Genomic DNA, 13,780 nt, shown 5'->3' on the forward strand with positions numbered 1-13,780 from the left:
TGCAACAGAATACACTCCAGTTCGCCTAGTCCAGGTCCTGTCAGCACCTGTCCCACCACCACCAAGGCATCTATGCTACACTGGCTTTATGCCATACGAGGATTCCCTGTACAAGGGACCTCACCAGCTGCGTCTTTAGGAACTGAGGGCCCAATTTGAATACCCAGTGGCGGTCTGGGTCTTTGGTGGTGAGGGGTCCTTCACTCAGTCCGGACCCCCCGTCACTGAAATACTGCCGAAGATCTGGAGCGAGTGAAGGACCCCCTGCTGCTGAAGTGCCACCGAAGACCCGGCCTGCCACCGGGTATATAAAAAAAAATTAAAAATTAAAAAGGCGCCTAAGGTGCAGGGCCCTCTTAGGCACGGGGCCCGATTCCGGGGAATCAGCCTAAAGCCAGCCCTGGTCTTTAGGGTAGTTTTCTAACTGCTTGGCACTGCCTCAGCAGTACAAAGCCACTATACTGGGGCAGGAGAGAAGGATCTGACCTATTAATTTCTGTGCAGTTACTTCAGATTTTCCCTGGTGCAAGTGAGAACAGAATTAAGCCCAGAATTAGTTTCGTGTCATTTCCCAGCAGAGCCATTGCAGTGGTAGCTAGGGATGATTTTCAAAAACCAATTACTTGGTCATCTTTGTTAAAATTCATTTTTTTAAATAGCAAATAAGCACCCAGTACATATGGTGAGCTAAAGATTTATAAATCTCATTTCACAAGCAAGGCTTTTGTATTGTTTGGCCAGGTTAGATATGCAGGGTTCCAAAAAGCATTCAAATCAAAGAAATCTGCTGTTCTGTTTCTGCACTCCTACAATTTAAAAAACATGGAAAAACATAACCTCGTCCATACATAAATTGGCAAAACAATATATCCCTCATGGGCTCACAGTTCAAGAATCAAGCTTCTACCCAGAGCAAAGGTTTATTTTGACCAAGGATTAAACCCCTGAAAGAGAAAGTCTGACAGATAAATTGTGATTGACCATTAGCTATATTGGCACTGTTTGGCAGTGCTATGACATTTACACACAAAATACTATCTGTAAATAACATTATGCTCCTAACACAAATGCTGATATACATTTCACCTTGAACACTTACTCATTTGATTGAATTGCTCAACACACCAATAATTTTCTTTGGAGCCATTGCAGAGGATTGGTTACAAAGGATATGGTTCCATACATATTTTGAACAATGTGTATTATTTACTCCAAAGGTTGTATTTTGGCACAAACGTTAAAAAAAGAAAAGGCATGCAGGGTAGTGGGAATAGTATTTGATCCAACAGACTGGAGACAGGGTAGTATATTGTATGTACAAATATATTTGAATGCTTAGAATACATGGTATTTCTGTGTGAGAGATATTTTCCCCCTTTGTATTTCAGACCCATTGCACTCTACTGCAATGGTTCTTCAGGCCCAGAAATGCAGTCCCTATCAAGGCAAAAATCCTGGTGCAGTCAATGTGCCTGATTTCTCCTACAGTTTTATCCATGCAGCCCTAGGGATTCTTTAGGGTTCCATGGTGTACATTAAGGCTGTTACCTTGCGAACACTTAGACAAGCCATCAACACTGAACTCAATGAACCTACCCCACCACTGCCTTTTGCCTTTTCAGGCATTTAGACCAGTGCAGTGTGACTACAATGAGGGTGAAATGCCACCATCCCTATAATAAGGCTACAGTATATCAGTGCACAAGTGGGTTAAAATCCATTTGATCGCTACCGTATTATAACAAGTGCACTGTATGATACTGCTTTTTTAATTTTACATTCAGATACATTCAAAATATATTAGAGTGACATGTAACATGCTGGTACACATTATACATGTCATGTCAAGCACACTCTTGGTAACTAGAAGCCATTCTGCCAAACAGAAGCCTGATGTAATTCCATTGCCTCACATGGAGTTGCTCCAAGAATATGGCTTATTGTGGCCATAGAAAATAGCAGTAATTGGAGGCTTTAATTCATAGGCTATTTTGAGATAGTATGGGATATAATGGATATCATTGCCCTCTGTTAATTGGATATTCATTGATCTTCAGCAATGAAAAGCAGTGAAGCTGCTGTAACCCCAGAATTTTCTGATCTTCAGGAATTACCACGCCTGAAGGGACCTACAGATCCCATACTGCATAGATACTCTTATTTTTGATATTATATTGAACATGTTCTCTCCCTAACCATTTTGTGGCCACAGCTACTCTGAAGCTATTTTACATGCACAAGAACGCTCTGGTTCTTTAGGATCTTTTCCCCATTTTTACAGAGTTGATAGGATTTCCACGCAATGCTACAGAGACATGACAAGACACAAATACTGTTCACATTTCTACTGTGTTCAGACTTCTCACAAAACCCAGAAAAATTGGTTCCCTCAGGAAAAAAAATGACTATTTAACAAAATCACTCCCCCTTATCCACCTCAAGTTATTGTTCTACAAGTAATTACAAAGAACACATATAAGAGACAGATTGAGTGTTATAGCCCACATACTGAATGCAGTTCAGCATTATTTTTCAGTTTGAAGAGATTTTTCTTTTTTCACTAATGATTTACACATCTGAAGACAAGACATTGATAAGGATATCATCATTTCTTAGAAACAAAATCCTAAAATGCTAACATGGAAATGCTATTTAACAGAATGTTAAAGATTCGTGCAGATCTGAGAAGTCACTTTCAGGCTAGGTCTTTTCCAGTAAAAATGGCATCAACATACTTCTGATGAGACTGCAACTCTAACTGGTAGGTCACGGTCTATTTCCTTCTTTTAAATCACTGTTGAAAAACTATATTGCAACTGCTGGCATACAAAATGTTTATTATATTACAAATTATTTGTACACTGTATTTTAATTGTGTCATTGCATTGTGCTCAGATAGCGTAATTATAACTGATTTTTCTTTCCAGAAATGTCCTCACTGTCTTCATATAACCTTTTTCTGTAGTTCTCTTAAAAACTGCAAAATGATGTTATAAACGAGATAAAAAGCCATTATGAATGAAGAGATTAAAATTCATCTGTGAATAAAGTGCACCACAGTGTTTTTCTAAGTAAATCAGAGAATTTTGCAACAGATAGCACATCTTCAATACAATCCCAAACAGAATTAACTTTGGATATCTAACAGTTCTTCCCCAGGTGTAGGGGGTGGGGGAGTCGATTTAACTTTGCCATCATAGTTTTGTCTCTCTAAGAGCAGGGCCAGCTCCAGGGGTTTTGCCGTCCCAAGCAGTCAAAAAAAAAAAAAAAAAAAAAGCCGCGATCGCGATCTGTGGCAATCCAGCAGGAGGTCCTTCGCTCTGAGCGGGAGTGAGGGACCCTCCGCCGAATTGCCACGGAATACCTGAAAGTGCTGCCCCGCTCCGGAGTTGCCGCCTCAAGCACCTGCTTGATAAGCTGGTGCCTGGAGCTGGCACTGTCTAGGAGGATGCTAAGCTAAAATTTAAACGAAAATTATACTGGTGAAACTTACATGTAGATAAGGCCTAACAGAAAAATTCAGCCCTGGTGTGAGAGAGTGCATTTCCTACTGAAGCCAATGGGAATTAGTCCTGCTTATGGCAAACTGAATTTGACCCAGTATTTATAAGCCTTCACTTTCAAATGCAATATTTTCAGGGAGACAGAAATTAACACAAAAAGACATTTGGATGCATTGTGTTACACTCATGAGATTAGTATTAGTTGGTTAATAGAGAACTGAGACACCAGTCTGTCGTCATTAGACTCATATTTATATGAAAGGCTGAGTTTCTTTGGTGCTTTGTTCATTCAAGTTATCCAGCTGCCTATTTGTGTACTCTAAGCATTGGGTATCAATCTTCACCAATAAGTTCCTCAAGATTTTTCCCTTTTTTGCAATTGGTTTACGGTAATTTTCTGTCTATAATAGATTGGTCACGTGTATAAATATACAGCATATATTTACATAGAGATTACAAAAATACATTTCATTTATATCTAATTAAGTAACAAAAATGAAATTTCACATTTGTTTAAAGATCAACTAGCATTCCAAAATCTTTGAATAGTTAAGGTCTTTAGAGCAAGAGACATCTGTTTCTTCCAGGGTGGCTATGCATCACTATCTGGAATGAGTTTTTTTAATTTTAATTATTTGAAAAAATAGCTCTGTTTTAAAAGTTTGTGCTTCAACAATTTCAACACCTCATTCCAATCTTTTCTTTTCCTGTCCAGTCAGTTTTTTTCAAATAGCCATAAAGCTAAACCAAGCTCCCGTTTTCACCTCAGTAAAGACCAAAGAAACTCATTATGAAAATGGAATGACCAGATAAAATAGCATATGCATCTGAAGCTGAATAAATTAACAGGACGAACAACATTACCTTTAACTTCACTAGCCAAACATGCCCAGAACACAGCATCCTATAAGCAACTTCAGTTCCCAAAGCTAAATTATTACTGAAGGAACTGGAAGTATTTTGCATAATCTCCTAACTATTTTGTGTGAGACTGCAAAAGATGAATACTGTCAAATTCAGCTGGTTAGGGTTTTGGGAGGTTAGATTCATATAACAGTGCAGCATAACCTTTATCTTCAGCAGTCTACAGTCATCGTAGGTTCAGCAAATAACCCCCTTTTTCACAGAACAAAAATACTTTGTTAAATACACACTTGTTTACTTATTTACACTTCAATGTAATCAACAGGTCCTCTACATTCAGAATTTCCTACAGAGACTGAGAATTCTAGAGTTCGTGTATTCATTGCTCCAGTGTAATCACAGTCAATCACAGCTTCAGGTAGCATTCTCTGGCATCACTTTACTAGATGTCATTGTTCAAGAAAGAGTACAAAGCACTATGTTAAACAGAGGTCTTCTTGTCAAAGCAGGTGTATTCATTATTCCAGGCTGGATAGATTTGCTCAAGGTTCTCAAATTTACCAGCTTCACAATGCATTCAGAATGAATACCTCTTGAATGTAGGGCAAGACTCAAATAACCATTTTTCATTTGTGGGTTTCTGAAAGCTTTTAGCACCCACTTCCTTTGTTAATCTTCCTTCCCATCGTGCAGCATAGGCTTTCTTAATATTGTAAACACATTCTCTGTAACTCAACAGTGGCATTAGTGAACACTGAAGCCACCAATTACCCCAATACAATTAACTCTCTTCACAGTCTTCTCTTCTTTCTGGCCTCTGTTGGGATTATTTACAGGGTACATTGTTTATATTACTTATTCACATCAAATTCTTGTGGTTTGAATGTGGTCTCTAGAAGGAAAGGACTGATGTTGCTTTGCTGCATTCAGCCCTGATTATTTTGTAATGAACTATTAATATGATCTCTACCATAGAAGATTTATGGCCTTTAGTTTACTCAGTACTACTGTATTTTCTTCTTTAATCACAGAAATAAAATTGACATGCAGAAGTTATTCTAGACAATTCTGCTTTTGTGCCCCTGATTCTTAATAGACTGTAGTATTACACAGACGTATGTTTAATAGCATCCTAGTGACAAAGGGCTCATAGGACAAGAGCTAAGTGACAAACAATTGCATATCATAAAGAGAACTTATCAGTATTAAAGAGTTGCCTGGCAGCATCTCCTTATCCAGCAAACAGAGAGAGTTCATATCTTCAGGTCCTCTTGTTCTATTTCATTCCATTTCACAATAACCTAGTGTTAATCTTTCAGGAGAAAAATGCCATCACTCTGGCACAAGTTGCAGCAAGTTTTTAACTGAAAATTAAGACTTACTTCCTTGGCTACAACAAGGTATGTGATACAAACACTGTGCACAAAGGTATTAGACCTGGAACTCAAACATGTCTGTTTGTTTCTTGGCCAGTTTAGCAACCTCCTCTCTTATTGCCTTCACTAGAGCAGCTGTAGAAATGTTGGTAAGAGCTGTGTCAGAAGGGTCAGCTTCTGAGAGGTTATGCTGAGAAGCTGCAGTAGAAGGCAATGGAGCCTGTTCCAGACTAGGATGCATGTTTGCTGGCTGACTGTACTGGCGGGGAAGTCTTGAAGGAGAGTTATGTTGGTAGCGTGATCGTGGATAAGCCTCTATGTAACCAGGGAGTGGAACCTATGGAAGAGAACAATCACACAAAAGAGCTTGCCTTCAGGTCACCTATTACATAATCTAACACTCCAGAGAACTCCATGCAGTAGGATTCAAATGAACATATGCCTCTTGGGGCCACATTAACAGAAAGCAGACTTCATACTCATAGTGCCACTTCACTGTGTACATTATTGTATGTGCTGTTTGTAAGCAACAACCAGTGTTAAGTTCCCAGCTATCCAAATTGTGTGAACAAATTCTCTTTGCAGAGGAAAAAAAACTCTACATGCTAAACTAATCACCACTACAAGGGCAGATAGATGCCTTGTTGAAAGAGTGTCCCTTTATTATTTTGTATGATTCTTTGCTTTCCTACAGCTGATTTCAATACGTAGATTTATCACAGTATTCTGAAAAATATCTAAGGCATAAACTATACTTAAAAAGCCAAGGGAAGGAGAAAAGAGTTTGCTGGCTTGAAGCATCACTGTCTAATACACATGAAGCAAACAGCCAGGTTCTGAGTCTTAAAGCTCCCATTAAAAACTGACCGTGGACATAGCATCAGAGACAGGCTATCTGGGTCACTTCCAGGTTTAAATGAGTGTAAATGGTGGATTCTCTGTAACTTGAAGTCTTTAAATCATAATTTGAGAACTTCAGTAACTCAGCCAGAGGTTACGGGTCTATTACAGGACTGGGTGGGTGAGATTCTGTGGCCTGCGATGTGCAGGAGGTCAGACAAGATGATCATGATGGTCCCTTCTGACCTTAAAGACTATGAGTTTATGAGTTCAGCACTAAGGAGCTGCCTCATGATTTACCAAGGGGAAAAACGAAGCATTCAACCTGTCTGCTAAAATTGGGAAGAAAGTCCTTTCTCTCTATATATCCCCTATACCGGGGGTGGTCAACCTGAGCCTGATAAGGAGCTAGAATTTACCAACGTACACTGCCAAAGAGCCACAGTAATACATCAGCAGCTCCCCCACCCCGCTCCCTGTGCCTCCCACCCATTGGCAGCCCTGCCAGTCAGCACCTCCCCCTCCCTCCCTGCACCTCCCGATCAGCTGTTTTGTGGCATGCAGGAGGCTAGGGGGGAGGGGGAGGAGCAAGGGCACAAAACACTCAGGGAAGGGGCAGAGCCTGTGGCAGAGCCGGGGTTAAGCAATGAGCACCCCCCAGCACACTGGAAAGTTGGCGCCTGTAGCTCCAGCCCGAGAGTCAGTGCCTATACAAGAAACCACGTATTAACTTCTGAAGAGCCGCATGCAGCTCCAGAGCCACAGGTTGGCCACCCTTGCTCTATACCCATCATTGCACAGCTGGCTATGTGCTTTATTGGACAAGGAGCTTTGACTTCTCTGAAACATCAGGTTTTATGGCCAAATTCAACTGTGGTGGAACTCTTAACTCAAATGCAATTATACAAGAGATGAATATGGTCCATTGTGTCAATCAGAAATAAAGGTAATTGGAAGATTTTATTCCCACATTGGATCAGATATGCCACAGTTACACTTCAGTTTTACTTTGCCCTAACTCCATTGATTTCAGTGGCATTTCAGTGGCTTAAACTAGAGTACCAGTGAGGAATCAGGCCCTTCATCCCTACGGGATACTAAATGTTGCAGGTGCAACATTCTGATCCACAATGGCAAGCTCTAAACTGAATTTGAGGAAGTTTTAGAACTCAGCTTCTAACTAATTTTATTTGTTTTGCAAATTGGTAAAGAAACAACAGCATTTAATTTTAACGGATGTTTTAAGCTACTGTATTTAAAGTTCTGGTTCATTTTCTTAATTAGACAAAGTAATTTTACCCAAGAGACAGTTTACTGATACAGAGTAACCATTTTAAATCCAATTAGAAAAAATGAAAAAAAATCTCACTGATTTTCAGATTTGGAGTGATTTGCACCATATCCTATGGTCATCATAAATCAATAGAGAAGCCATTAAAATGTATAAGCATAGAAAAGATAGCCTGATAATTCTTTTTCTTTTAATTAGAAAAGGACATGGGGCCAGATTTTCAAATTAATTTAGTTCCCATTTAAGCATCTAAATGAAGTCACCAAATTGTCCAGTGTTCAGCACTCAGCAGGTTCCACGGAGAACAATCAGAGCTATTGGGTAAACCATTGATAGCTGAGCACCTTTGGATATTTGGCCATTTTATTTAGGTGATAAATGGGAGCTCTTGGGCACTGGACTTCTGAAAATCTGGTCACTAAGGGATGGATTTTCAAAGATATTAGGTGTCTAAAGTTGCAAATAGGCGCCTGTGGGATTTTGAAAAGCACCTTAACAGGTGGAGAGGGGGGACAAACTGCTTAGGGCCTTTTGAAAATCCCATCAGATGCCTATTTGCATCCTTAGGCCTCTAACTATTTTTGAAAATCTAGTCCTTCATATTATATATGCTTTGCAAGATTCACGGTATTTCCATCCACTTGATGCACAAAATATAAAATCCACCAGGAATAGTATTTGCTTGAGTACTAGATGGAAGTGGTATTTAAATACAGCCAAAAGGCTGCACTCCTTTTTAGTACAGAACTGGACTGATCACATAGCAAACATTCATATTGAACAATAAATAAAAACCATTAGAGGTCACTATTTTACTGCTTTTACTCAGCAGCAACTGAAGATTTGCTTGGATGATCATAACCCCACCAAATGCATTTCCCTTCCTCCACCAAATATAAAGCTTCAAATCTTTGCTTTTCTTTGAGAAAATAGTGCATTAAAGTAAATGAAGCTTATAGTAAATTCTCACAATTTCACCAATATTTGGTATTTTTTAAAGCCCCAGCTCCAGGAGGCATGTGATTAGCGGAGAATCTCAGTTTTCATTTTTTAAAAAGTAAGGTTCTAGCCCTCATGGTTTCAGAAAGAAAGCATGAAAACAAGTCCCAAAAATATTCTAAAGGCTCACAAACCAGAAGACAGAGAAAAAACTGCAAATGTTTTCTTTTTAATTTCGTGATTTTGAGGACCAATTCATGATTTTTAACATATTGAATTGGCAATATTGTGATTCTATTCCATAGTGACAATTTTCAGATTCAGGAGGTCCCTGGGCATGATATAAAGCATTTGGGGGCAGGATCTTGGTTTAAAAAGAAAAAAAAGGATATTTTCCCCCATTTTTTCTTTTCTTTCCCTTGCCTAATAAGTAACCCTACTTCCTGGCTGTGGGCTCATAAGGAGACGCCAACCCCCTGTTTAGCAGGACGTAGAGTCTAAAAGCTCTGGCGGGTAAATGTAGCTGAAGGAAATCTGCTGCCTTCTCCTCTAGGAGAGGGATTCATACCTCCTCCTGCCACAATGATCTTTTGCGAGCCTTCCCCACCCCCAAAAAAATTCTTCTTCTCTGCTTCCTCATATACAAAGATGGGAACTACTGCATGTAGCAGCTGCTTCAATACCAGTCCTATGACTCTTCCCCTCCACTCCCCACCGGGCTCTCTGGCCTTACCAGAGCGTATCCCCTTCCAAAGGAAGGAATGGCAGGCTGGAGTTTCCCTCCAGCTCCATTCACCTTCTTCAGAGTCGTCAGTCCCCATTTCTTGGCAAATAAGATCTGGCCATCACTTCCTTGGGCTATAGACAGAAAGTAGGACCATATGGAGCAAAGAGGTAAAAATTAAATACTTCACCTGTGTGTTTCAAAGTAGAAGTCTAAACTTATTAGTATAGTTCCAAGGGGCTTACTGAATTTGAAAGAGCCAGTAGGGTTACAAACCAGGTTTACCACAAATTAACAACTAAAATTCTCCTCTGAAAAGGAACTCTAAAAATGACACCAAAGGGCATCATGTCCCAAGGACTCCTTTTCAGAAGATACTTTTTCTAATGGCCTGTGCTACAAATTCAATCTGCAATCAGAGTCCAGCTGAGTTCTTTCTTTCTCATGCAGCATTAATAAAGGTCTGATAGGCCAAATGGAGTCCTAAGCAATACCACTTTGTTGCCAGTAGAGTTGCATGGGGTAACTTATTGGCCCTGCAATGGCAATTAACTAGACAATTCTATTGATATACAAGAGGAAATTGAATCCATCTCCTTTTCTGTTACAGCTGAATTGGTTCTGCAGTAACAGGAGTAAACTGAATCCACAAAGGAGAAGATTTGTTGAGGAAGAAGTTACCATTTTTAAAAAGTCACTTTACAGGAAAGTGGGAAAACAAAATCTAATTGTGAGAAATGGTTTCAAATATGAAAAACTACTCAAGTTCACCTTAAGAACTTTGCATTTCTTTGGAATATAGCTGTCTCTTGTACTGTACTAAAGAGCTACTTAGACTGTGGACTGTCACACTAAACATTATAATAAATTTGTGCTCTCATATCTAGAGCATGAGTTAACCCTGTAATGACCACAGGCTACAGTACAAACAGCTAACAATTTATTTTACTTTTACTGAACACTATCTGTTCTGATTTTAAGTATCCTTCAGCTACTTACTCGCAGGCTCAACTGGGCTTACCGGAGCAACAGAAAGTCTAGTCTTCTTTCAGTCTTTATTATAAAAACATTCTATTTTTTACCAGTAAGAGAAATTAAAACTCTCATGCTCCATTTTTGTATCCTCCTCCCAGTCTCATCTTCACACTCTCACCCATGCTAGTGAAACATTCCCATCCTTTCATGAGCTGACCTCTTGCTCCTCTTCAAATTTCTCCCCAAAATACAATTCTTCCACAAAGCTTTTTAAAAAATGTGAGATTTTTATACCACATCTGTCTCATGATAGTATAAATGGCTTCAATCCCAGACAATGCCCTGGCTGTTTTGTGCCATTCCCCTTGCCTGGGGGGATACTAAGTGAGTAAGGCTCCACCATAGCAGCTCCTATGCCACATCCTGTGCCTGTGACTGGAACAAATGGCATAGGCATGGCCAAGGTTCCCTTGAATCTTTGCAATACACACCTTATGTAAAAAGCCCTTTGGTGCAGGTTGCTCCACATAAATGGACTGGTGGCTTTTTGCTGACTTGATCCCAATACAGTTTGATATAAGACAGTTAGCTATTTGCATGTTATACGTAAAGTTAACAGTCACCGTTCTCCACTGCCTGTGAGATACAATCAGACAAAGTGGAGAATGGTGGCTGTAGGGAGCTAGTTGTAGCTTCCCAATCCCTCAGCTGCCCTGTTCAAGCAGAAGTTAGAGCCCCCAGTGAGGGATCAGGTGCAGTGGAGCTGGGTTCTCCTTCCCACCGTCTCTGGCATTTTCCCAGCCTGTTCCCTCTTTCCCATTTCTATGACAGCTCTACTAGCTTTACATTGCTGAAGATTCTCCTTACACAGGGAGAATTCTCCTGTCCAAATTTCCAACCTCTTTATGGTCACTTTGTGCCACTTATGCCCTTTATGTGTAAATCATATAACATATTATTATAGAGAAAACCAAGAACACTTACCGAGTCTGCCCATTGCCCTGGTAATTCATTATCTCCAGCATAGGGCATCCAGGCTTGGTTCCTGTATGCTGTGGGTGGTGTTGGGATGAAATAGCCTGTGAATCCAGGTCGGTTTGTTGCTGGTATGGCAAACACTGCTGGTACTGTATTTCCTATTAAGCAATAGGGTAGAGATGATTAATAGTTGATAATCTTAGCTATAAACCTAGAGGATCATTACAAAGCGTACCTGAAGCAGCCTGAGTCTGTGAGAGAATGTTGATAACATCAAACTAGAATACGATCGCTCCTATCAGCTGCACAGAGCCCTTTTCTAAAAAGGCATAGCATATTAGAGAAGCTAAAGACTGTACGTTGCAGATCAGGAGTGAGGTGTATTTGTAAAGTCATCTTTGGGTATGTTTACACTACAGGATTATTCCGATTTTACATAAAGTTGAGGCACGTGGCCACACAAAGCACAGTAATTCAGCGGTGTGCATCCATGGTCCGAGGCTAGTGTCGATTTCTGGAGCGTTGCACTGTGGGTAGCTATCCTGTAGCTATCCCATAGTTCCCGCAGTCTCCTCCGCCCTTTGGAATTCTGGGTTGAGATCCCAATGCATGATGGTGCAAAAACAGTTATCACGGGTTATTCTGGGTAAATGTTGTCACTCATTCCTTCCTCCAAGAAAGCAACGGCAGACAATCATTTTGCGCCCTTTTCCCTGGATTGCCCTGGCAGACGCCATAGCATGGCAACCATGGAGCCTGTTTTGCCTTTTGTCACTGTCACCGTATGTGTACTGGATGCCGCTGACAGAGGTGGTACTGCAGCGCTACACAGCAGCATTCATTTGCCTTTCACCGCGCTATCAGTTCCCTCTTGCACTGTACCATCTCATTGCCAACGTGGGAGGGGAGGGACGGGGATGCTGCTGTCAGCCGCAGCACCCCATCACCCGAGCAGCATGCAGTAGACAGTAGGTGACATTGAAAAAAGTCAGAATGATATTTTTCCCTTTCTTTCAACGGGGGGGGAGTAAAGTTGACGGAGATATTCCCTGAACCACCCTGGACAACTGCGTTTTGACCTAGAGGCATTGGGAGCTCAGCCAAGAATGCAACTAGTTTTTGGAGTATGCAGGGCTGTGGATAGCGTGAGTCCTCAGTCCCACCTCCCTTCCTCCATGAGCATCCATTTGATTCTTTGGCTTTCCATTACCGCTTTGCTCCACACAGCACTGTGCTGTGACTCTACTTATCATAGCCTGGAGATTTTTTCGTAAATGCTTTGGAGGCATTTCGGATTTCTGTAATGGAGCTCAGATAGAACAGATTGTCCTCATACACGATCAAGATCCAGTATCTCCCGTATGGTCCACGTTGGAGCTCTTTATTGGATTTGGACTGCATCGCCAGCCGTGGCTGATCAGCTCCACGTGGGCAAACAGGAAATGCAATTCAAAAGTGCGTGCGGGCTCTTATCCTGTCTACCTGGCCAGTGCATCAAGTTCAGATGGCTTTCCAGAGCGGTCCACAAATGGTGCACCGTGGTACCGCATCGGAGGCCAATACCGTTGTTTGCGACCAACAACCATAATTCCGACATGGCAATACCGATTTCAGCACTACTCCTCTCAGTCGGGCAGGAGACAGAAACCGGTTTAAAGAGCCCTTTATATCGATACTAAGGGCCTCGTTGTGTGGACGAGTGCAGGGTTAAATCGGTTTAACACTGCTAAATTCGGTTTAAATGCGTAGTGCAGACCAGGCCTTAGAAAGTATGTATCATAGTTGTGTCAGAAGGAGGGGAGCTCAGGGATACGTAGTGGATATGGCTAGCTTCTCCCTTCCTACATGGGTTGGTGGTCATGCCCCTAATGCATTCATTATCTCATGACCTGCCTCCAATATCTGTCTACAACATTCATAGAATCATAGAATTGTAGAACAGGAAGAGACCTCGAAAGGTCATCTAGTCCAATCCCCTGCACTCATGGCAGGACTAAGTATTCATGAGGAAGCAGAGATCTCTTTGTGCTGGATTTTCCCTACTTTTGCCCCTTCTCCCAGCTGACACACATATTTTGTCTTTGTAGGCCTAAAGAAGACACCTTAGGATCAGATCCATTCTCAAATAACTGATTTCTATTACAGCTAAAAGTCATTACAAAAGACTAGTGTAACAGGGCACACAAGCCTTGACACAAGACAGGAAATTACTGGTAGCTAAAAATAAGGCACCTGGAGCTAGAAGCAGGCTTCCAGCAAGGAGTTTAGGAAGAGCCCTGCTAAGCTGGAG

The 13,780-nt window shown here is 41.0% G+C and overlaps 1 protein-coding gene across 3 annotated transcripts in view; it reads right to left on the reverse strand.

Moving 5' to 3' along the window:
• Positions 1 to 230: 230 nt before the first annotated feature.
• KIAA1549L (KIAA1549 like) overlaps positions 231 to 13,780 on the reverse strand; it is a 104,348-nt gene continuing 90,798 nt past the window's right edge. For all 3 annotated transcript variants that reach the window (XM_075065201.1, XM_075065200.1, XM_032769828.2), the window contains 2 exons: positions 11,497 to 11,648; positions 231 to 6,080 (listed from right to left, as the gene is read on the reverse strand). In XM_075065201.1, coding sequence (XP_074921302.1) covers positions 5,799 to 6,080; positions 11,497 to 11,648 — 434 coding nt within the window. In that variant the 3' untranslated portion in view covers positions 231 to 5,798. The remainder of the gene's footprint in view (positions 6,081 to 11,496; positions 11,649 to 13,780) is intronic.

Source organism: Chelonoidis abingdonii, chromosome 4 (genome assembly GCF_003597395.2).
Source record: "Chelonoidis abingdonii isolate Lonesome George chromosome 4, CheloAbing_2.0, whole genome shotgun sequence".
NCBI classification, from domain to species: Eukaryota; Metazoa; Chordata; order Testudines; family Testudinidae; genus Chelonoidis; species Chelonoidis abingdonii.